At 47.0% G+C, this 24,637-nt stretch overlaps 1 protein-coding gene across 3 annotated transcripts in view; it reads right to left on the bottom strand.

The window, feature by feature from the left end:
* F11R (F11 receptor) overlaps positions 1-20,080 on the bottom strand; it is a 32,955-nt gene extending 12,875 nt beyond the window's left edge. For 2 of the 3 annotated variants that reach the window (XM_030824099.1, XM_030824098.1), the window contains exons 1-2: positions 19,798-19,992; positions 127-195 (exon numbers count right to left, since the gene is read on the bottom strand). In XM_030824099.1, coding sequence (XP_030679959.1) covers positions 127-195; positions 19,798-19,861 — 133 coding nt within the window. In that variant the 5' untranslated portion in view covers positions 19,862-19,992. The other variant, XM_030824100.1, reaches the window with a different exon arrangement.
* Between the last annotated feature and the right edge of the window lie 4,557 nt (positions 20,081-24,637).

Below are 24,637 nucleotides of genomic sequence, written 5' to 3'. Positions count from 1 at the left end.
GAAGCAGCAGCAAATACACGAGATGGGGAACAGCCCCAGACTGCAGGCTGGGCTGGGTGCTCTCTAGGTCCCCAGGCGGCCGGCAACTGCTCACCCTCACACCCTCCACGGCCCCTCCCAACTCACGATTATTCTCAGGAATTCTGACTTCAGGTTCAGAAGAGTGCACTGTAACGCTGCCCAATGCCAGGGAGCCTGAGAAGAAAGAAAGAGGTGGGCCCCGTCAGGAGCGGACAGAGAAATGCCAGGAAGAGGGAGTCACAGACCCAGTGGACAGGGCTTCTCCATTCACAGACCTTAAGAGGAAGGGATTCCAGACTCATGCTCCCTCTGGCTCTCACACTTTGTCACCATGATCCTAAATGTCTTCTTTAAGTGCTTTTTGCTACAATTGCCGGCTAATACTTCTTTTATCAATGGGAATGCAGTTTCTTTTGCTTCTAATTTTTCTCTCTGTGACTCCCAATAATCTAATTAGATTTCTACTAGTCCAAGGGCAGCTTCCAGAATGACATTTCACCGTTGAGAGAAAGCTTCTCAACAAATGATTGCAGCCACTTGTCAAGACAATCCTGGAAGGAAGCCAGCAGGGCTGGAGGCAAGGGATGGAAGGGAAGGGCAGAGCCATAATGAGGATAATAATAATACTCGACATTTGTGGAGCATGTGGTGCTTTTTAAAGTGTTTTCGCGTACATTATGACACGTTGCATCATTTGATCCTGGAAACAAGCATGACAGATCCGCAAGACGTGTGTTATTATCCCGAGTTTACATGAGGAACTGAGAATACAAGGAGTAAATGTGCCTAAGATCACACAGCAGGGGCCAGGCGCAGTGGCTCAGGCCTGTAAACCCAGCACTTTGGGAGGCCGAGGTGGGGAGGTCATGAGGTCAGGAGTTCGAGACCAGCCTGGCCAATATGGTGAAACCCCATCTCTACTAATAATACAAAAATTAGCCAGGCATGGTGGCACACCTGTAGTCCCAGCTACTTGGGAGGCTGAGGCAGAAAAATCGCTTGAACCCAGGAGGTGGAGGTTGCAGTGAGCCGAGATCGCGCCACTGCCCTCCAGCCTGGGTGACAGAGCAAGACTCAATCTCAAAAAAAAAAAAAAAAAAAAAAAAAAAAAAAATCACACAACTGGTTCTGAGGTGAAGCTTGCACTAGAAGTGGGTTCAGATCACCTCATTAGAATATTCTACTTGCCAAATGGAGAAAGAAAAGAAAAGGTAGTGTGTGCTGGGTGGAGGAAGGGAGAAGCAACAAGGGTAATTAAATAATATGGGGGAAGTGCATCAGGGTTCATAGGAGGGACCCACAAAGGTCAAATTAAGAACCAGTGACCAGGGATTCTGGGATCACATGATGCAGCTACAAACCTGCACTTACACGATTATTCTCATTCATGTTTTCAAAGTCAAATTCATGAAATATCCTTTTATTTATAGCTTCAAGTCAGGACCCTGTCTTAGATAAATGTTTGTAGAATTCAAGCACATCTGTTAAATTCAAGTACATTTTTCCTTTACTTAATTATGCACATAACTGAATACGGTCTCTTGACCTCTGAGACTCCCCTTCCTCTCTGAAATATGAAATAGATGTGCTCTAAAGTCTTTTAGGTTCTTTTTTTTAAATTTTGGCATTAATGTTTAGACAATATTTGTATACATGTATTTCAATCTGATATAATAACACTATGAATTAGTCCAGATAAGTATTCTCTCTCCCATTTTATAGATAAGAGACTAAAGATGTAAGTTACTCCTATGTCCCTTTTTTTCTCTTATTATACTCTTCTTTTTTTTTTTTTTTTGAGACGGAGTTTCACTCCTGTTGCCCAGGCTGGAGTGCAATGGCACTATCTCAGCTCACTGCAGCCTCTGCCTCCCAGGTTCAAGTGACCCTCTTCAGCCTCCCAAACAGCTAGGATTACAGGTGCTTGCCACTATGCCGGCTAATTTTTTTTTTTTTTTTTTTTTGAGACAGAGTTCTGCTCTTGTTGCCCAGGCTGGAGTGCAATGGCACAATCTCGGCTCACCGCAACCTCCACCTTCCGGGTTCAAGGGATTCTCCTGCCTCAGCCTCCCAAGTAGCTGGGATTACAGGCATGTGCCACCATGCCCGGCTAATTTTGTATTTTTAGTAGAGACGGGGTTTCTCCATGTTAATCAGGCTGGTCTCGAACTCCCGACTTCAGGTGATCCGCCCGCCTCAGCCTCCCAAAGTGCTGAGATTATAGGCATGAGCCACTGCACCTGGCCTAATTTTTGTATTTTTAGTAGAGATAGGGTTTCACCATGTTGTTCAGCTGGTCTCAAACTCCTGACCTAAAGTGATCTGCCCGCTGCAGCCTCCCAAAGTGCTGGAATTATAGGCATGAGCCACGGCGACTGGCCTAATTTTCTTTTTTTTTTTTTTGAGACAGAGTTCACTCTGTCGCCCTGGCTAGAGTGCAGTGGTGTGATCTCGGCTCACTGCAACCTCTGCCTCTCAGGTTCAAGAGATTCTCCTGCCCCAGCCTCCTGAGTAGCTGGGATTACAGGCGCCCGCCACTACGCCTAGCTAGTTCTAACTAGTTTTTTGTATTATTATTATTTTTTTTAAAGATGGAGTTTCGATCTAGTTGCCCAGACTGGAGTGCAATGGCGCTATCTAGACACACCACAACCTCCGCCTCCCAGGTTCAGGAGATTCTCCTGCCTCGGCCTCCCTAGTAGCTAGGATTACAGGCAGGCGCCACCACGCCCGGCTAATTTCGTATTTTTAGTAGAGATGGGTTTTCTCCATGTTGGTAAGGCTGGTCTCGAACTCCTGATCTCAGGTGATCCACCCGCCCTGGCCTCCCAAAATGCTGGAATTACAAGCATGAGCCACCGCGCCTGGCAATTTTTTGTATTTTTAGTAGACAGGGTTTCACCATGTTGTCCAGGCTGGAATTTTTTTTTTTTTAAGAGCTGGAGTCTTGCTGCATTGCCTAGGCTGGTCTAGAACTCCTGGCCTCAAGCAGTTCTCCTGCCTTGGCCTCCCAAAGTGCTGGGATTACAGATGTGAACAATCACGCCTGGCCATATAGCATGGTTTTCAAAAAAGAAGGGTATAGGCTGGGCACGGTAGGTCACACCTGTAACCCCAGCACTTTGGGAGGCCAAAGAGGGCGGATCACTTGAGGTCAAGAGTTTGAGACCAGCCTGGCCAACATGGTGAAACCTTCTCTCTACTAAAAATACAAAAATTAGCCAGGCGTGGTGGCGCGTGCTACCTGGAAGGCTGAGGAAGGAGAATCACTTGAACTCGGGAGGCAGAGGTTGCAGTGAGCTGAGATTGTGCCACTACATTCCAGCTTGGGCAACAAAGTGAGACTCTGTCCCAAAAAAAAAAAAAAATTAACCAGGCATGGTGACACATGCCTGTAGCCCAGTTACTTGGGAGACTGAGGCAAAAGGACTACTTAAGCCAAAGAGTGTGAGGTTACAGTGAGCTACAATCACACCAATGCATTCCAGCCTGGGTGCCTAAGCAAGACCCTGTCTCTAAAAAACATAAGAAAAGAAAACCGAGCTGTTTCTTAGAAAAACCATTGGTTTAATGAAGAAAAACTAATAAAATATTTCTAATGATATGATTTTATTTATATATTTGCCATTATATTTTTAATGTCAAATTTATGCTTAAATGTAATAATAGATATGGAGGCTGAGCACGGTAGCTCACACCTGTAATCCCAGCACTTTGGGAGGCCGAGGTGGGGAGATCGTTTGAGGCCAGGAGTTCGAGACCAGCTTAGCCAACATGGCGAAATCTCGTCTCTAGTAAAAGTACAAAAACTGGCCGAGGGTGGTGGCACGCACCTGTAATCCCAGCTACTCGGGAGGCTGAGGCAGGAGAATCACTTGAACCCAGGAGGTGGAGGCTGAAGTGAGCCTAGATTGTGCCACTGCACTCCAGCCTGGGTGACAGAGCAAGACTCTGTCTCAAAAATAAAATAATAATAATAACAATAATAGATACAGAAATTAAACCAAGTAGCTTTTATTAAATTGAAAATTCTTCCTGAGGACACATAAGTCTCCTCCCTTCCTCCCTCCTTCCTCCTTCCCCTCCCTCCTCCCCTCCCTCTCCCACCTCCCCTATCTCCTCCCCCCTTTCTCACTCTGTTGCCCCAGCTAGAGTTCAGTGGCACGATTATGGCTTACTGCTTAGGGCCCAGTGTTGGCCTGCTGGGCTCAAGTGACCCTTCCACCTCAGCCTCCTAAGTAGTTGGGACTACAGGCCTCTGTCTCCCAGGTTCCAGCAATTCTCCTGCCTCAGCCTCCTGAGTAGCTGGGATTACAAGCACGAGCCACCATGCCTGGCTAATTTTTTGTATTTTTAGTAGAAACAAGGTTTCATCATGTTGGCCAGGCTGGTCTCGAACTCCTGACCTCAAGTGATCCACCCGCCTCAGCCTCCCAAAGTGCTGGGATTATAGGCCTGAGCCACCGCACCCGGCCTGCCCAGCTAACTTTTACAATTTTTTTGTAGAGACCAGGTCCCACTATGTTACCCAGGCTGGTCTCAAATTCCTGAGCTCAAGCAATTCTCCTGCCTTGGCCTCCCAAAGTGCTAGGATTACAGGCGTCAGCCACCATGCCTGTGGAAGTCTCTTACTCAACTCTCATTAAGAATGCTAATAGGCTGGGCATGGCAGCTCAACAGCCTGTAATCCCAGCACTTTGGGAGGCTGAGGCGGGCAGGTCACCTGAGGTCAGGAGTTTGAAACCAGCCTGGCCAATATGGCGAAACCCCATCTCTACTAAAATACAAAAATTAGCCAGGCATGGTGGCGGGCAACTGTAATCCCAATTAGTTGGGAGGCTGAGGCAGGACAATCACTTGAACCCGGGAGGCGGAGGTTGCCGTGAGCCAAGATCGAACCACTGCACTCCAGCCTGGGTAACACAGCGAGACTCCATCTCAAAAAAAAAAAAAGGATGGGGGGGCACTTCTGTTCCAAAGCTATCTGTGGGATAGGCTGAGGCCTCACCGGGACTACAACGCAAACTTGGCCTCTCCCTCTGTCCAACCTTGCTTCCTTCCCCTCCTTCCCACTGGCATGGATCCCAAGTGCACTCCCTAATAAATGTCTTGTATGATTATTGACATCTCAGAGTCAGCTTCCCAAGAACCCAACCTATGGCACCACCCAAATAAACAGCAACATCTAATTAGACTAAAAACTAGCCTTTGAAATAAACACACATATACACACAAATCACAACATAAGAATTTGATGGTTGTTCCTCCACCACTTCTGGGTTTAGCTAAAGTTCTCTGTTGAGTCCTCTCAGATCATCACATTCATACCACATATACACAAACACATTGGGCTACAGGCATATTACCCTTTTCTTCATTAATCTGCACTGCCATCACCTGGTCTGGGCTTCTGTTCTTTTGTTTCAAATACATGAACCTCCGCCTTACTGTCCTCCCACCCACCTGTGTTGCAGGATTCACTATGTCGGCCTGTGACCTGACTGTGCCAATACTCCCAAGGTCTATTGTGATTGCCTATCACATCATGAGTCAAGGCCAGCCTTATCACCATGCCCTTCCCATTCACCATAGGACACCTCGGCCATCCTGGTCCACATTCCCCTTCTCATTCTTGAACAGGCCCCTGGAACCAGACTGCGTGTGGTGGCTCACGCCTGTAATCCCAGCACTTTAGGAGGCGAAGCAGGTGGATCACCTGAGATCAGGAGTTCGAGACCAGTCTGGCCAACGTGGCAAAAATCCGTCTCTACTAAAAAATATATATGTAAAAATTAGCCGCGTGTGGTGGCACATACCTATAATCCCAGCTACTTGGGAGGCTAAGGCAGGAGAATCGCTTGAACCCGGGAAGCAGAGGTTGCAGTGGGCTGAGATTGTGCTATTGCACTCCAGCCTGGGCTACAAGAAACTCCGTCTCAAAAAAAAAAAAGGCTGGGCGCAGTGGCTCATGCCTGTAATCCCAGCACTTCGGGAGGCCAAGGCGGGTGGATCACCTGAGGTGGGGAGTTCGAGACCAGCTTGACCAACATGGAGAAACCTCGTCTCTACTAAAACTACAAAATTAGCCAGGTGTGGTGGTGCATGCCTGTAATCCCAGCTACTTGGGAGGCTAAGGCAGGAGAATTGCTTGAACCCGGGAGGCAGAGGTTGCAGTGAGCCAAGATCGCGCCATTGCACTCCAGCCTGGGCAAAAAGGGAGAAACTCTGTCTCAGAAAAGAAAAAAAAAAAAAAATCCCAGCTCTGTTACTTACTAGGCTATGTGACCTGGACAAGCCACTTGGCCTCTTCAAATCTGAGTTTACCCATCTGTAAAATGGGGATAACAGTTTCTACATCAAAGGGCTGTTCTGAGGGCTAAACAAGCTAATACTGTACAAATAAAGTGCTTAGAGCAGTGTCTGAACAGGAAGCCCCAAATAAGTTTATATTTTATGATTATCATCATCTGTTCATAGGCCCTTCTGTACACATACTTCTTTCTGACTTCAGTGTTTTCTTCAACAAGACATATAAATAAAGCCTGAAAAGTGCCTACTCCAGCCTACCAAACCGTATCTCCTGTTATTGCGGCTGCCTTGGAAAGGCGGCCCCTTCTCTAGAACCTTCACAGATGTACCAGCAGAGCTAGGAGCTTGCTCTCACTGAATCCAATCTACATCAGGACACTCACAGTTTCCCTGTCCATACTCCTCATCTATTTTATATTTTCCCTTGCCTCTTCACAGCCCCCCTTTTGCACTTAACCTTGGGCCCATACATACCATACTGTACACACACATACAAATGTCCTACTGATGTACGTGGTAAACCAATAATAAAAGGAAATTCCATCCTTTCCATTGTCAAGTTTAATTTTCTCTAAGTTCACAACAAGAAAAGCCACAAAGTTATAGGCATCAATAGATTTTTGGCCTGCTCAGGTTTTGGGCCCATGTATAGGAAGTCCATTCTCCAGCCAGGCGCGGGACTCACCCCTGTAATCCCAGCACTTTGGGAGACCGAGGCAGGCGGATCACGAGGTCAGGAGATCGAGACCATCTTGGCTAACACGGTGAAACCCCATCTCTACTAAAAATACAAAAAATTAGCCGGGCGTGGTGGCGGGCACCTGTAGTCCCAGCTACTCCGGAGGCTGAGGCGGGAGAATGGCGTGAACCCGGGAGGTGGAGCTTGCAGTGAGCTGAGATGGCACCACTGCACTTCAGCCTGGGTGACAGAGCAAGACCCCGCCTCAAAAAAAAAAAAAAAAAGAAAGTCCATTCTCCATTCCACTACTGGATGAAGTGCTAGCATTTATTGGGCACATACTATATTTGAGGCACTGTTGTAAGCATATTATATGTAATATAATTTAATCCCTGCAACAGCCTTTAGAGTTGGGTGATTCTATCGTTATCACCCATATTTACATGGGGAAACTGAGGCCCAGAGTAGTTAAGTAACTTGGCTAAGGCCACACAGTGAGTGGTAGTGCAGATTCACACTAAAGCAGTCCAACTGCAGAGACTATACAATGCTACACTATACTGTACAGTCTTCCTAAAAATGCAAATCTGACACCTCCTTTAAGCTTTTGATGATTCTACATTGCTTATATGATAAAATCCAAATTTTTCTGCAAGCTAAGAAAGTTCCAATAATCCCTATACTCTGCCAAACGCCCACCTCCCTCTCTCCTCCCTGGAAGTGCTGGAACTTTCTTCCAGCACTATCTGACCCCTTGATAAGGTTATCATCTTCATCACCCACTCTACTGTTGCAATTTACCCTCTAGCAATACAAAACTACTTAAAATTCCTAGCAAAGACTGGGCTGTTTCACAATCTCTGCCTTTGCTCATGCTATTTCTGCTACGTGGAACACCCTTTTCCTCTCTTTATCTGGGCAGCAGTATTCATCCACATTATTTTCTGGAAAATGACCTCCCACATGCCCAGTCCTCACTATAGCCTCACCTAAGCCTCTTTCCTAGGCTTTAATTATCCCATGCAAAACACTGTCAAAGCAATTTCTACATTATAATGATATCATCTGTGTACAAGCATGTCTCCCATGGTAAACCCCAAGTGAAAAGGAACCATGTGTTATTGAATATTCTGAGTATCCCACACTTAGCATAATAAAACTGGTACAAGTTGACATTCAGTAAATGTTTTCTCAGCCTGGGCAACACAGTGAGACCTCCATCTGTACCAAAAAAAAAAAAAAAAAAAAAAATTAACCAGCTGCAGTCATGCACGCCCACGAACGCCTGTAACACTGAGGATGTAATTCCTGGAAATTACTATGTACCTGAATAATAATAATGAAACAACTGTGGCAAATAGTATTTTCCAAAACAGCCACATCTATCTATATATTTATCTCCTCCCCCATGCTCTACTTACATTGTGACTGAGGTGGAGTCTAAGTTAAGTTTCCTCCCCATGGGCCGGGTGCGGTGGCTCACGCCTATAATCCCAGCACTTTGGGAGGCCGATGTGGGTGGATTGTTTGAGGTCAGGAGTTTAAGACCAGCCGGGCCAACATGATAAAAATTACAAAAATTAGCCAGGCATGGTGCATACCTGTAGTCCCAGCTACTTGGGAGGCTGGAGAACCACCTGAGCCCAGGAGGTGGAGGCTGCAGTGAGCTGAGATTGTGCCACTGTACTCCAGTCTGGATGACAGAGCAAGACTCTGTCTCAAAAAAAAATGTTTCCTCCTCATGAATCTGGCAGGGTCTTATGATTGCCAATGGCATAATTGTAGAAGTGGCATATTATTAATGTTAGGCTTTATATGCATTTTCTCACTAAACTCTAAAAAAAAAAAAAAAACCCTATGAGACAAGTACCATTGAAGTACTATCGTTATCATTTCATTTTACAGATGAAAAAACTGAGGCCGGGCGCGGTAGCTCACGCTTGTAATCCCAGCACTTTGGAAGGCCGAGGCGGACGGATCATGAGTTCAGGAGATCGAGACCACAGTGAAATCCCGTCTCTACTAAAAATACAAAAAATTAGCCGGGCGTGGTGGTGGGCGCCTGTAGTCCCAGCTACTCAGACAGGCTAAGGCAGGAGAATGGCGTGAACCCGGGAGGCGGAGCTTGCAGTGAGCCGAGATTGCACCACTGCACTCCAGCCTGGGCGCAGAGCGAGACTCCGTCTCAAAAAAAAAAAAAAAAAAAACAGAAAAGAAAAGAAAAAACTGAGGCTTAGAACAGTCGACCCAGGCCAGGCATAGTGGCTCACACGTGTAATCTCAGAACTTTTGAGAGTCCGAGGTGAGCAGATCACGAGATCAGGAGTTCGAGACCAGCCTGGCCAACGTGGTGAAACCCCGTCTCTACTAAAAATACAAAAATTAGCTGGACATGGTGGCAGGCACCTGTAATCCCAGCTACTCGGGAGGCTAAGGCAGGAGAATCGCTTGAAGCCAAGAGGCAGAGGTTGCATTGAGCCGAGATTAAGCCACTGCACTCCAGCCTGGGTGACAGAGCAAGACTCTGTCTCAAAAAAAAAAAACACAAAAAACAAAACAGTTGATCCAAACCATATGGCTACAAACAGCAAGGTAGGAATCTTAACTCTGCCTGATTTTGAGGCTCTAAAACTATTATGCTATATGTAACTTTACTGGACAAGCAAGGAAATCCCATGTATCTTTCAAGATCCTGTTCAAATGTCTATTGATCTGTTATACCGTTCCTCAGTCAAAATTAATCTCACCCCAATTTCTAGGAATATAGCCTAAGAAAACAATCAAAGGTAAGTTTAAAGATTTTGGCTGGGTGTAGTCGTTCACGCCTGTAATCCCAGCACTTAGGGAGGCTGAGGCGGACGGATCACTTGAGGCCAGGAGTTTGAGACCAACCTGACCAAAATGGTGAAACCCCGTCTGTACCAAAAATACAAAAATTAGCTGGGCATGGTGGCAGGCACCTGAATCCCAGCTACTTGGTAGGCTGAGGCAGGAGAATTGCTTGAACCTGGGAGGTGGAGGTTGCAGTGAGTTGAGATTATGCCACTGCACTCCAGTCTGGGTGATACAGCAGGACTCCATCTTTAAAAAAAAAAAAAAAAAAAGATTCATGTACAAGAACAATTTAACGTTATTTAGGTTTCATTGTCCTTTTTTTTTGGAAACTGAGTCTTGCTCTGTCGCCCAGGCTGGAGTGCAGTGGCGCGATCACGGCTCACAGTAACTTCCACCTCCCAGGTTCAAGAGATTCTCCTGCCTCAGCCTCCCAAGTAGCTGGGATTACAGGCACACACCACCATGCCCAGCTAATTTTTGTACTTTTGATAGACACAGGGTTTCACCACATTGGCCAGGCTGGTCTCAAACTCTTGGCCTCAAGTGATCTGTCCGCCTCAGCCTCCCAAAGTGCTGGGATTACAGGCATGAACCACAATGCCCAGCCAATTTAATGTTATTTAGTATAGCAAAGAAAAAAAAGAAATCTAAATGCCCAACAAAAGGTGAATAAGTAAATTATGATATAGTCATACTTTAGGAATAATATAGAAAGGACCTTAAAGTATATTTTGGGCCAGGCACGGTGGCTCACACCTGTAATCCCAACACTTTCAGAGGCCGAGGCAGGTGGTCAGGAGTTCAGGACCAGCCTGGCCAAGATGGTGAAACCCCGTCTATACTAAAAATACAAAAAAATTAGCCAGGCGTGGTGGTGGGCGCCTGTAATCCCAGCTACTTGGGAGGCTGAGGCAGAGAATTGCTGTAGCCCAGGAGGTGGAGGTTGCAGTGAGCCGAGATTGTGCCACTGCACTCCAACCTGGGTGACAGAGCGAGATTCCATCTCAAAAACAAAAAAAAAAAGTTGGCCGGGTGCGGTGGCTCACGCTTGCAATCCCAGCACTTTGGGAGGCCAAGGCGGGCGGATCACGAGGTCAGGAGATCGAGACCACGGCGAAACCCCGTCTCTACTAAAAATACAAAAAATTAGCCGGGCGTGGTGGCGGGCGCCTGTAGTCCCAGCTACTCGGAGAGTTTGAGGCAGGAGAATGGCGTGAACCTGGGAGGTGGAGCTTGCAGTGAGCCGAGATTGCGCCACTGCACTCCAGCCTGGGCGACAGAGCGAGGCTCTGTCTCAAAAAAAAAAAAGTATATTTTGTAGGAAATATAGACATATATCACACATTAATTCATAAAGACTAGAATGAAACACCAGTAATAAGTGTTTATCTCTAGATAATAGAATTACATGTGATTTTATTTTCTCCATAGTCCTTTGCATTTTCCTATTTTTCTATATTGAGCATGTATCACTTTTTTTAATAGAACAAAAAACTTATCTTTTTAAAAAGTTACTCTCTTCTCCTCTATGCTCCTAAAACATTTTGTACTTTGTTGACAGCCCTTGGCACACGCTGGTCTGTACTCTACCTAGTCAATACGTGTCTTCAGTTTGTTGAGTTCTGCTTGTATCCTTCCCCAGCTCCCAGCACTACTTTGCACAGAGGAGGTGCTCAATGAACTGCACCAAAGCACTGCTGGGGTGAGAAGATGGTCACAGAAGACAGACGCCTCCAGACTCTTTAACAGAACCCACCAACAACCATCCCTTGTATGTGAAGGGTCAGGTCAGACCCATAACAGAAAAGGACCTACTTCCTTCCACTACTTTACTAAGAAAGCTTTAGTTTTTTTCCAGATATCCTGTTAATTATTAGAATTTTCTGGCCAGGTGCAGTGCAGCAGCTTATGCTTATAATCCCAGCATTTTGGAAGGCCAAGATGGGAGAATCACTTGAGCCCAGGAGTTCAAGACCAGCCTGGGCAACATAGAAAGATCCCATCTCTATGCCTCAGGGATATCAATAACAAAAAATAAAAGAAGAAATACAACATAAAAAAGAATATAAGAAATTTTAAAAAGAGAGAGGCTCTGATCTTTACAAAAATAAAAGAAAAAAAGAATTTTCCTTGAGTTGCTTTTGTGTCGAGTTTGAATTAATTATATCTATTTATTTATTTATTTATTTACTTTAAGACAGAGTTTTTGCTCTCGTCACCCAGGGTAGAAAGCAATGGCATGATCTCAGCTCACTGGAATCTCTGCCTTCTGGGTTCAAGCGATTCTCCTGCCTCAGCCTCCCAAGTAACTAGAATTATAGGCACCCACCACCATGCTCGGCTAATTTTTGTATTTTTGGTAGAAACGGGGTTTCACCATGTTGGCCAGGCTGGTCTTGAACTCCTGACTTCAGGTGATCCACCCGCCTCAGGCTCCCAAAGTGCTGGGATTATAGGCATGAGCCACTGCACCCAGCCGATTTATTTATTTTTAACTTTAATTTTAGACTCAGGGGTACATATGCAGGTTTGTTATATAGATGAATTACATGTCATTGGGGTTTGGTGTAAAGATTATTTCATTACCCTGCTAATAAGCAAAGTACCCAAAAGGTAGTTTTTCTATCCTCACCCTCCTCCCATCCTCTAAACTCAAGTAGGCCCTGGTGTCTTGTTCATTTAGAAAAAAAAAAGAAGAAAGAGGAGGAGGGGGAAAAGGAGGGAAAACAGTCAACCAGTCTCTTTCTGGTTTTCTCTAAGAATTCATCCAAACTTCCCTCTGGGCATATGAGACTCACCATACCCCCCAGTTGCCAGGGAGCTGGAGCCCTGCAATGGGAAGGATGAGTCAGGGCCTCCTCACCCCACCAGCTACAGCATACCCAGTTTAACTTCATGTTTTCCCCCTAATCTCTAGCACAGTGCTCAGAACATAGTAAACACCAATGTTTGTTGGATTAACAAGTGAATTTCACATTGCAATATAATTAGAACCTGGACCTAGAGTTTCCACTCTGGTTTTCCCCTTCCTCCCCACCACTCACCCTGTAGAGACTGAAGTAACTCCCACAAGGGTTGGCCTCCTCGTAAAGATCAAGAGGCTCCACTGGGCCAGGGAAGTTCCACAGGGAAGGGCCTTTCCAGGGGTTGGGGTAGAACAGTTTAGAAATGTGTGGGCGAGAGGAAGGCTCTGTGAGGCCAACAACAGGCTAGGCTATGTCTACACAGCCCTCCTTGGCTGCACCTTCAGTGATGTCGATCAGCTGGCTCGGGCCCTCTGAGGATGGCAGAAAGTGGTAATGGCAGGGTAAGACAGGCGCGCTTTCACTCCCTGGCTCCCTCCCGCCCTCTCTGCAGAATTTCCGGTTCTACCTGCTCAGCTCCCCCACCACCCCATCTCCCCAGTGCAAGGGAAGGTCGAGCCTGCCTGCCCAGGACTTACTTCAGGGGCCCAGCATCCACTTCCTGCCAGCCAGCTGCTTCCTCCTGTTCCGCCCCGACATTGTGAAACAAATGACACAGCCGGACTTTAGACAGAAACCCTGCTTATCAGGGAGTCCAGGCAGATGAACTCTTGGGTTTTCAATGCCAGGAAAACCCTAGTGTGTGTCCACTCTCACAGTATGTGTTCACTCATACTGCTTTCCACAACCCTCACACAATAGTGAAACCTCATCCTCAATTATGTTGGACGCAAGGTCATCTAGGTCTTTCCTGAATCTCTGAAACAGAAACTGGTTTGAGTTTAGAGATCCCCAGGGTCTCTAGTCAAACCTAACAGATGTAATAAACAAGTCTCATTATTCCTATCACATAAAATGTGCATGGCATTTAAATCTATTTCTGGGTGTGGTGGAAACCTGTGTTGCCCATTTATGTGTCCACAGAACAAGTGCAAATTGAACTCAGCTGACTTGGAGGGGGATGGGATGTATCCTAACAGCCAAGGCCACAATCCCTAGAAACCAATATGGGCCAGGTGTAGTGACTCATACCTGTCATTCAGCATTTTGAAAGGCCAAGGCAAAAGAGTCCCTTGAAGCCAAGAATTCAAGACCAGCCTGTACAACAGATGAGACCCTGTCTGTACTAAAAAAATTAAAAATTAGCCAGGTATGGCTCACCACTCACGCTTGCCTATAGCCTCAGCTATTCAGGAGGCTAAGACTGGAGGACTGCTTGAACCCAGGAGGTCAAGGCTGCAGTGAGGCCAGGCACGGTGGCTCATGCCTGTAATTCCAGCACTTTGGGAGGCAAAGGCAGGCGGATCACTTGAAGTCAGGAATTCAAGACCAGCTTGGCCAACATGGTGAAACCCCGTCTGTACTAAAAATACAAAAATTAGCCGGGCACGGTGGCTCACGCCTGTAATCCCAGCACTTTGGGAGGCCGATGCGGGCAGATCCCAAGGCCAGGAGATCAAGACCACCCTGACTAACATGGTGAAACCCCATCTCTACTAAAAATACAAAAAAAACAACAAAAAAAATTAGCAAGGCATGGTGGCGGGCGCCTGTAGTCCCAGCTACTCGGGAGGCTGAGGCAGGAGAATGATGTGAACCCGGGAGGCGGAGCTTGCAGTGAGTCAAGATCGTGCCACTGCACTCCAGCCTGGGTAACAGAGCAAGACTCCGTCTCAAAAAAAAAAAATTAAAAAAATATATACAAAAGGCTGGGTGCAATGGCTCACGCCTATAAACCCAGCACTTTGGGAGGCCGAGGTGGGCAGATCACGAGGTCGGCAGATGGAGACCATCCTGGCTAACACGGTGAAACCCCGTCTCTACTAAAAAAAATACAAAAAATTAGCCAGGAGTGGTGGCGGGCCCCTGTAGTCCCAGCTACGCGGGAGGCTGAGGCAGGAGAATGGCGTGAACCCGGGAGGCGGAGACTGCAGTGAGCCGAGATTGCACCAGTGCACTCCAGCCTGGGTGACAGAGCCAGACTCTATCTCAAAAAAAAAAAAAATATATATATATATATATATATATATATATATAAAATATATACACACACACACACACACAAAAATTAGCCGGGAATGGTGGTGCATGCTTGTGTCCCAACTACTCAGGAGGCTGAGGCAGGAGAATCACTTGAACCTGGGAGGCAGAGCCTGCAGTGAGACAAGATCACACCACTGGACTCCTCCCTGGGCAACACAGCAAGACTTTGTCTCAAAAAAAAAAAGGCTGCAGTGAGCTATGATCATGCCATTGTACTCCAGCCTGGGCAACAGAGTGAGACCCTGTTTCAAAAACAACAACAACAACAACAAAACAAAACTCCATGATATATATATATATATAAGCAAGATGTAGGATATATGTAGTATGCCTCTTTTTGTGTCAGAAAGGGGAGAAAAAACAAGTATTATTTATATATACTTGTATCTGTAAAATGAAACACTGAAGAGACATAAGAAACTATTGGGGCTTGGGGTGAACAAGAGCAACATGGGAATGAGATATCCCACCCCTTTGATATCATTTTAATTATAAAACCATGTCAATTAACCTATTCTAAATAAATATTTTTTTTAAAAATCACAGTAGCTCTATCTTGAATCAGAACTGGGCTGGAAGGCCGGGCGCGGTGGCTCACGCCTGTAATCCCAGCACTTTGGGAGGCCGAGGCAGGTGGATCACAAGATCAGGAGTTCAAGACCAGCCTGGCCCAAATGGTGAAACCCCGTCTCTACTAAATATATACAAAAATTAGCCAGGTGTGGTGGCAGGTGCCTGTAATCCCAGCTACTCGGGAGGCTGAGGCAGAAGAATCACTTGAACCCGGGAGGTGGAGGTTGTGGTGAGCCAATATCATGCCACTGCACTCCAGCCTGGGTGACAGAATAAGACTCCGTCTCAAAAAAAAAAAGAACTGGGCTGGAGACTCCACAAGCCATGATCACAAAGGAACCGAAGAGCAACATGGTGAGGTAAAAGTGGTCTGGAGTGGCCAGGTGCAGGGGTTCACACCTGTAATCCCAAGCACTTTGGAAGACCTAGGCAAGAGGATTACTTGAAGTCAGGAGTTCGAGACCAGCCTGGCCAACATGGTGAAACCCCTGTCTCTACTAAAAATACAAAAAATTAGGGGCCAGGCGCGGTGGCTCATGCCTGTAATCCCAGCACTTTGGGAGGCCGAGGCGGGCAGATCACGAGGTAAGGAGATCGAGATCACCCTGGCTAACACGGTGAAACCTCGTCTCAACTAAAAATAGAAAAAATTAGCCAGGGGTGGTGGTGGGCGCCTGTAGTCCCAGCTACTCAGGAGGCTGAGGCAGGAGAATGGCGTGAACCTGGGAGGTGGAGTTTGCAGTGAGCCGAGATCGCACCACTGTACTAGCCTGGGCAACAGAGCGAGACTCTGTCTCAAAAAAAAAATAAATAAAAAATACAAAAAATTAGCCAGGCGTGGTGGCGCGTGCCTGTAGTCCCAGCTGCTGGGGAGGCTAAGGCAGGAGAATCGCTTGAAGCTGAGAGGTGGAGGTTGCAGTGAGCCAAGATCATGCTACTGCACTCCAGCCTGGGTAACAGAATGAGACTCTGTCTCAAAAAAAAAAAAAAAAAAAAAAAAAAGTGATCTGGAGCCAGAAGGCAAAGACTAAAGGGCATTGGAATTCCACTGCCACTCATTTCCTAGTTCCAGGTAGAACTAGGAAGTGCCAGTCACCAGTTTCTAGTTTGGAGGGAACAATTCACTCCTGGGAGTAGAGGGAGAGGAAAGGAGGAGTGACTCACCAGTCTATGGTTTTGAGGTATGCCTGCCCCTGAAAGGGCAAAGCTAGAAGGGCTTGAGTCAGAAACATCAGTAGGAAACACTGGGACTCAGAGAATGACCCAGATGCAGGGCAGCAGTTCTGCCCTGCCCACCCGGAACTCTTCAGTGATGATACCACACTCGAGAAAGGGCAGGGGAGCAAATGCCAGCATTCTAACCCAGGTTTCCCTCTCTCCCCTGTGGTTACACTGTAAGTTGACCTATCCACACTCACCTCCACTGTGTCTCTCCCTACCTGGTAGACAGCTGAACCGTTTCTAAGGGACAGGTTCCCTAGGGAAAGGGAGGCTAGTACTCTGGGTCATCAGTTTTACTTTTCCCAAGTCCAGCTCTCCCAGTGTCTACCCTCTGGATCTCTGCCCCACAGGGTCAGGGTTTCCCCTCCATTAGGTTCCCCAAGCTGGGGCCAGGCCTTTGCCTGACTTGTCAGTCCTATCTTGCCTTTTCTACTTCCTCCCTGACAGCAGAACCCACAATGAGGAACAGGCAGAACATATGGGCAACCTATCCACGCCTCTCAGGGACAGTGGACAAGCTAGACACCCAAGAAAAAGCTCCTGCTTTTTGATTTCTGACTCTGGCCATTTGGGATCTCCCTGCTTCCTTTTTTACCTACTCGGCTAGGGACAGCATTCTGGCATTCTTCCATCCTCACAAAATCCATAGGGGATAATAGCTGCCAAAAATAATCCCTTCATGTATATTTAATGTAACTATTATCCTGGTTGATCCTCATGACAAAGGTGGGACAAGTATTACTCCTATTTTACAGATGAAAAGACTAAGCTACTGCCTAAGATCACAAACAAGGCAGAGAGAAAGCCAAGCTAGAAGGCAGGTGTGGTGGCCCAGCTCCCATTTCCATCCTTATTTGCACTAACCAAATCACTCCCCTCCCCCAACCCAACCCCAGATCTAGCCTGATTTAAAAGTTACAAGGTCAGTTCCTCCATCCCCTGGACATGTCACTTCCCAGGACCCACTGTCCTAACAGGCTAATGCGACAACATCTCAGGTTCCCTCTGTACTACTGAGGCTTGGTTCCCTGAAGACACCTCCAAGCTCAAAATGGTATTATCATGACCCTTCCAATGCCAGTATGATTATTTTAGGATTATCATAAATAATATAGGAAATTAGAGGGAGAAAAAAGAAAGGAAGCGGTGGCAAAGGATAGGGAGGAAGCAGCTCCAGGAAGCCTTTAAGCCTGACAAATACTGTCACAGACAAACACTGTTATAAATACCGTCACTCACCCAGAAGAAACTTCTGGGCTTAGGGGAAAAATACTGGCACAGTACAAAGGTTAGAAAAAACTTTAGTACCAGAACCACATAACCAAAAATTGACTATGGGTGTCACTAGCAGTTCTAAAATACAGGCAGTAAAATGGCAAGGGGTAGGGAAAAAAGGGAAATTAAAGAAAAGGGAACCCGAAGAGTAGAATAAAAGGGAGACATGGCCAGGTGCGGTGGCTCACACCTGTAGTCCCAGCACGTTGGGACGCTGAGGCGGGTGGATTACCTGAGACCAGGAGTTCAAGACCAGCCCGACCAACATGGTGAAACCCCGTCTCTACTAAACACAAAAAAATTAGCCGGGCGTGATGGTGCATGCCTGTAATCCCAGCTACTCGGGAGGCTGAGGCAGGAGAATCGCTTAAACCCGGAAGGCGGAGGTTGCGGTGGGCCAAGATGGCGCCATTGCACTCCAGCCTGGGCAACAAGCGAAACTCTGTCTCAAAAAAAAAAAAAAAAAAAAAAAAAAGGGAGACATGAATGAAGAAGCTAGTGGGAAAGTAAGTTTAAATGTAAGTAAGACAGTAGATTCTGAAGCAGTATCCCAAACAGTTCTTGTGCTATAGGCTGCCTGAGATGCTGGATCCAAGAATGGAAAAAGGAAAAGCAAGTCAAGAGGGTTTGGTTCCATTCCCAGGTTCCACGCCTAACTCTATTGTCATTGCAGTCATTTCCCCTCTTGGACCTGTTTCCTTATCAGTAAAATAAAAAGAGGACGACCAGATATGCCTCTGGTCCAATCTCTCCCAAGGGTTTATGTTGTGATAAGGTAGAAATGAGCAGTCAATCCATCTAAGGGCAGGGAATCTACATACACCAAACTGATTGTAATCATTCATTTATTTAACACTTTCTAAAACAAGAACCTTGGGGGTAGGGGGAGACTCATGTAGAACACATACTGACACAACTCACACAACGACACGCACACTCAAGAATCAGACAGATAAACACACAGGTGCTGCCACAGGTTGACTAACGCACAAACCAACCGACTAAACGCTCAGCCCCACACAAACACATCTAGAGACAGAGGCATGCCCTAGCAAGTGAGCCTCATTGTTCCTCAGGAAAGGGAGTTTACAAAGGAAACAAAAACTCTCATACACAGCCAGGGGGAGGGCAGAGCTCTGGCTCTGATGAGAATCCAGCCAACCAACAGATACACTCTCCCCCTGGGAAGAGTCACTCAGTCAACAACACGTATTAAGGACTCCTGAGGTAGTTATTCCAGAAAGGAACTTCGCTGGAACCTCTGCTGAGCTTAGAGAAATTTCAGGTTTCTATTGCATTTCCTCTTTAGACTGTGCACCCAGACATTTTCCCAGAGCAACCGCCGCAATTCAAAGATTCAGAGGAGCCAGAGACTCCTTCAGCAAAAGCTAGGGAAAGAGACTTCCACCCCAGACCACCTCCATCTGATTTTCTCCGAGGACCCTTAAAGGAGCCAAGGCTCCCGGCTAAGCATCGGGGTTCGTGGATGCTGGGTGGGCGCTGGAGGGGCAGGCTGGCCGTTCCCAGGTGCGTGTGGAGCGCGCGCTGGGTAGATGAGTGTGGAAGGGTCCTTGGCCCGACGACCCTCTCCAGTGAGGACGAGGAGTGTACCTCTGGTGTGTGCAGATGGGTCAGCTCCCTCCAGGTGGCCGTGAGGGGTGCGGTCACAACTCACCAGTGTGGGGGAGGGGAGCCAGCCACTCACCCAGCTGTGAGAGTGGTGAAAGAGGGACCAGCCAGGGGTGGAAAAGATAATTAGGAGAACGGTGTAGGAAGGTTTCTGAGCTCCTCCCCTCCCGCGGGTTAGGGGCGTGGGGAGAGCCTTCCTCCAACCTCTGACCCGACCAGACGATTCCTCCCGAAACTCTGGGAACTTACACAACAGGATAGCCAATATGAAGAGGCGCAACAGTTTCCTCTCGGCTTGCGCCTTTGTCCCCATCGCGATCAGGCTCCCAACACAACAGCCGCCGACGGGCTCCTGGGAACAGACACAGCTCCGCAGACTACAGCGCGGGGACTGAGAGCCAGCCGCCAGGTGGAGCCCCGCCCTGCCCCGCCCTCCGCGCCTGATTGGCCAGCTCCCCACCCCTGCACGTTCCGATTGGTGTAAGGAACCGCTGCTCTTCAGAAAGAGTCACCTCGGCCAGGTGTTACCCCGCCGCCACTCCCCGCCTCCGCGCAATGGCGCCTTTCCCCACACGAGCTGCCTCTGATTGGCCCAGGAGACTGTCGCGTCAGGAGACGAATTCCGCACCTTCAGCAGGTGACGGCCCCCTGATTGGTTGGTGTTCCTGAAGTAGCGACTTCCTGACTGGCTGGGTTCTCAGTTGGAGCTGGAGGGCTGAGAAGTACCTCTAAGGAGGAAGTAGGAAAGGCAGTCGTGGTGTGGGATTTACGGAGACCGGCTTGGCTTGGGGTTTTGTGTTTGTTTGAATGTAAGTTGCTTGGTGCAACTGCACCTGCAGTTTGGTGCTGCAGAAACTTTGGTCCTGCCTCTTGGCAAGTGAAAACCACATATTAATATGGGAGGGTAAGGGAGAAAACCCGGAGAGAAATGGAATGTTACTTTGACACCACCTCCAAACTGTTCCTCTGTCCACCCCACCGGCTTTGAGAGATGAGCTACGCTGGGAGGAAGAAAGGGAAAAAAAAAAAAAAAAAGGGGGGGGGGAAGGGAGCACTCAACTGGAAATGGGAGCCTGGGCAGTATAGTCCCAGCTACTTGGGAGGCTGAGGTGGGAGGATGGCTTGAGCCCGGAGGCGGAGGTTGCAGTGAGCCGAGATCGCGCCACTGAACTACAGCCTGGGCGACAGAGCCAGACCCTGTCTCAAAAAACAAACAACAACAACAAAAAATTAAAAAACCCACAACAACACAACTTGGGAAAAGCAGAATTACGTTATCTCAAGAAGAAAGTTAAATAGATGTACACAAAACACACCCAGGTGATACAAACTGAGCTGAACATGCTCTAGAAACATCTCTGGGTGACTGTGGATATGTCCTTTACACATATTTGATCTGTGAACAGGTCCCTACATTTCAGAATTGTTTTCTCACTGTGACTAATAGTTGTGTGCTGACTAAGCCACCTTTTTTCTATAGACAATGTTGATACTCAAACTTTCTGTTAATATTTATATTGCTACATCATTTTTAATTGAAATTCATGCTCAACACCTTTGCTAGTTGTAGTTTCTATTTTACGATGATTTAATTTTAACTGTACTAAGCATATGCACACTGTGGGGAAAAAAAACTTCCTTAGCATTACCTCATTGCAAGGGAAAAGACCACATTTTTATCCAAAAGAATGATATTGTTTGACATTTTGCCTTTTTCATCTTTGCTCTCATTCCTTTGTCCCCATCTCTTTGGCCAAAGTTCTGCTTCTGGTTCCATTCAATGTAAACCACCTACTGGGTGCTTAATAGTCTTGGCCGGGTGCGTGGCACACGCCTGTAATCCCAGCACTTTGGGAGGCCGAGGCGGGTGGATCACCTGAGGTCAGTCTGACTAACATGGTGAAACCCCGTCTCTACTAAATACAAAAAAATTAGCCGGGCGTGGTGGCACATGCCTGTAATCTGAGCTACTTGGGAGGCTGAGACTGGAAAATCGCTTGTACCTGGGAGGAGGAGGTTGCTGTGAGCCGAAATCGCGCCATTGCACTCCAGCCCGTTGGGCATCAGGAGCGAAACTCCGTCTCAAAAAAAAAAAAAAAGAAGGCCGGGCGCGGTGGCTCAAGCTTGTAATCCCAGCACTTTGAGAGGCCGAGGCGGGCGAATCACGAGGTCAGGAGATCGAGACCACGGTGAAACCCCGTCTCTACTAAAAATACAAAAAATGAGCCGGGCGTGGTGGTGGGCGCCTGTAGTCCCAGCTACTCGGAGAGGCTGAGGCAGGAGAATGGCGTGAACCCGGGAGGCGGAGCTTGCAGTGAGCCGAGATTGCGCCACTGCACTCCAGCCTGGGCGACAGAGCGAGACTCCGTCTCAAAAAAAAAAAAAGAAAAGAAAAAGAAAAGAAAGAAATTTAAAGTCTTGGAGAAAGGTATATACACTGACAGCTGGGCTCTGTGACGTGTGCCTGTAATCCCAGCTACTCAGGAGGCTGAGGCAGGAGGGGAGGATCACTTAAGGCCAGGAGTTTGAAACCAACCAGGGCAACATAGGGAAAAGACTGTGTGTCTAGGAAATTTTATTTATTTATTTATTTTTGAGATGGAGTCTTGCTCTGTCGCCCAGGCTGGAGTGCAGTGGCGCGATCTCTGCTCACTGCAAGCTCCGCCTCCCGGGTTCACGCCATTCTCCTGCCTCAGCCTCCCGAGTAGCTGGGACTACAGGCGCCTGCCACCAAGCCCGGCTAATTTTTTTTTTTTTTTTTTTTGTATTTTTAGTGAGACGGGATTTCACCGTGTTAGCCAGGATGGTCTAAATCTCCTGACCTCGTGATCCGCCCGCCTCGGCCTCCCAAAGTACTGGGATTACAGGCATGAGCCACCGCGCCCGGCCTATTTATTTATTTTTATTTTTTGTATTTATTTTTTTTTTTTTGAGACGGAGTTTCACTCTTGTTGCCCAGGCTGGAGTGCAATGGCGCGATCTCGGCTCACCGCAACCTCTGCCTCCCGGGTTCAAGCGATTCTCCTGCCTCAGCCTCCCTAGCAGCTGGGATTACAGGCATGTGCCACCACACCTGCTAACTTTGTATTTTTAGTAGAGACGGGATTTCTCCATATTGGTCAGGCTGGTCTCGAACTCCCGACCTCAGGTAATCCACCCGCCTCAGCCTCCCAAAGTGCTGGGGTTACAGGCATGAGCCACCGTGCCTGGCCTTTATTTACTTATTTTATTTTTGAAACAGGGTCTTGCTCTGTTGCCCAGGCTAGAGTGCAGTGGTGCAATCATGGCTCACTGCAACCTCCACCTCCTGGACTCAAGCAATCCTCCCACCTCAGTCTCCTGAGTAGATGGGACCACAGGCGTTGCCACATCCTGCTAATTTTTTCTTTCTTTCTCTCTTTTCCTTCCTTCCTTCCTTCCTCTCTCTTTTCTTTGTTTTTGTTGTTTTGTTCTGTATACACGATGTCTTGCTATGTAGCTCAGGCTAGTCTTGAACTCCTGAGCTCAAGTGATCTTCCCACCTTAGCCTTCCAGAGTGCTGGGATTATAGGCATGAACCACCATGCCCCGCCAGAAAATTAAATTTAAAATTTTTTTTAAATAAAAAATTAGCTGGGTATGGTGGCGTAACCTGTAATCCTGTACTCCGGAGGCTGAGACAAGAGAATCACTTGTGCCCAGGAGTTCGAACCTGCAGTAAGCTATGATTGCACCACTGCACTCCTGCCTGGGCAAAGGAACAAGAAAGATCCCGCCTCTTAAAAATATAAAAATAAATAAAAATAAATTTAAAAAGCATGCATTCACAAATATAATAATAGCCATGTTACACTATTGAGTTATATTCAATTTACAGCATACTAAAATGGGTAAGCCCTTTATTTTCACTTGAACTACTATTAAATTGGGTCTCCCACATCCTATACTTATGCGTTTTTTTTCACATGGAGTATTGCTCTTGTTGCCCAGGCTGGAGTGCAATGGCGCGATCTTGGCTCACTGCAACCTCCGCCTCCCGGGTTCAACCGATTCTCCTGCCTCAGCCTCCCAAGTAGCTGGGATTATAGGCCACCACGCCTGGCTAATTTTGTATTTTTAGTATGCGGGGTTTCTCCATGTTGGTCAGGCTGGTCTTGAACTCCGACCTCAGGTGATCCGCCCGACTTGGCCTCCCAAAGTGTTGGGATTACAGGCGTAAGCCACTGCGTCCAGCCACATTTCTTTCTTAACCAAAGTACATTTTGCATTTATCTCTATTCAATTTTATATTTTCTGTTTTGAAAATATTAGTAATGGACAAGTATACATGAAATAATGTTAATAACTAAAACGAAAAAAGTAAATACAAATAGTGTGCACCTCAGTTATTCCTATATAAACATCTGCATATACAGTTACAAAGCATGAAGGTATTTTAGAGCATGCAAGTAATTTGATGTTCATCAGATTATTTTTCCCATAAAGTTGCTTAAATGTATAATAAATGTTAAAATTTCATTGTCATTGACATTTGTTTTCTATAGTCCTTCAAAAAAGCAGATTTGTAAACTACAGACTGATGAGTTTGTCTGTAAAGTAGAAAATTATGGAAGGAATTATTCAACAGCCCCACACACAAAAAAAAAATAGACTGTGACTATAGATAGTTCAATAGAAATTCTGCAGAGAAGGCCAGCAGAGAAAAGGAGCAACAGCTGTTAAGGGATGTTGAATAAACGCAGAGTAGGTATTTTGTTTAGATGGAAATATTTGTATGCTAATAGCAATGATCCAGTAAAGAGCAAGGAAATTAATCATGTGTGGAAAAGAGAGGCCAGGCGCAGTGGCTCATGCCTACAATCCCAGCACTTTGGGAGGCCAAGGCGGGAGTATCGCTTCAGCCCAGGAGTTCCAGACCAGCCTGGGCAACAGAGAGCCCTGTCTCTACAAAAAAATAAAAATTAAAAAATGAGCCGGGCATGGCAGTGCCTGTGGTCCCAGCTACTCCAGAGGTTGAGGTGGGAGGATCCTTTGAGCCTGGGAGGTGGAGGCTGCAGTGAGCCATGCTCATGCCACTGCATTCCAGCCTGGGCGACAAAGCAAGACCTTC

Source organism: Nomascus leucogenys, chromosome 12 (genome assembly GCF_006542625.1).
Source record: "Nomascus leucogenys isolate Asia chromosome 12, Asia_NLE_v1, whole genome shotgun sequence".
Taxonomy (NCBI): Eukaryota; Metazoa; Chordata; class Mammalia; order Primates; family Hylobatidae; genus Nomascus; species Nomascus leucogenys.
The sequence above is the reverse complement of the archived record's forward strand: the minus strand, read 5'-3'. Positions and strand labels throughout refer to the sequence as shown.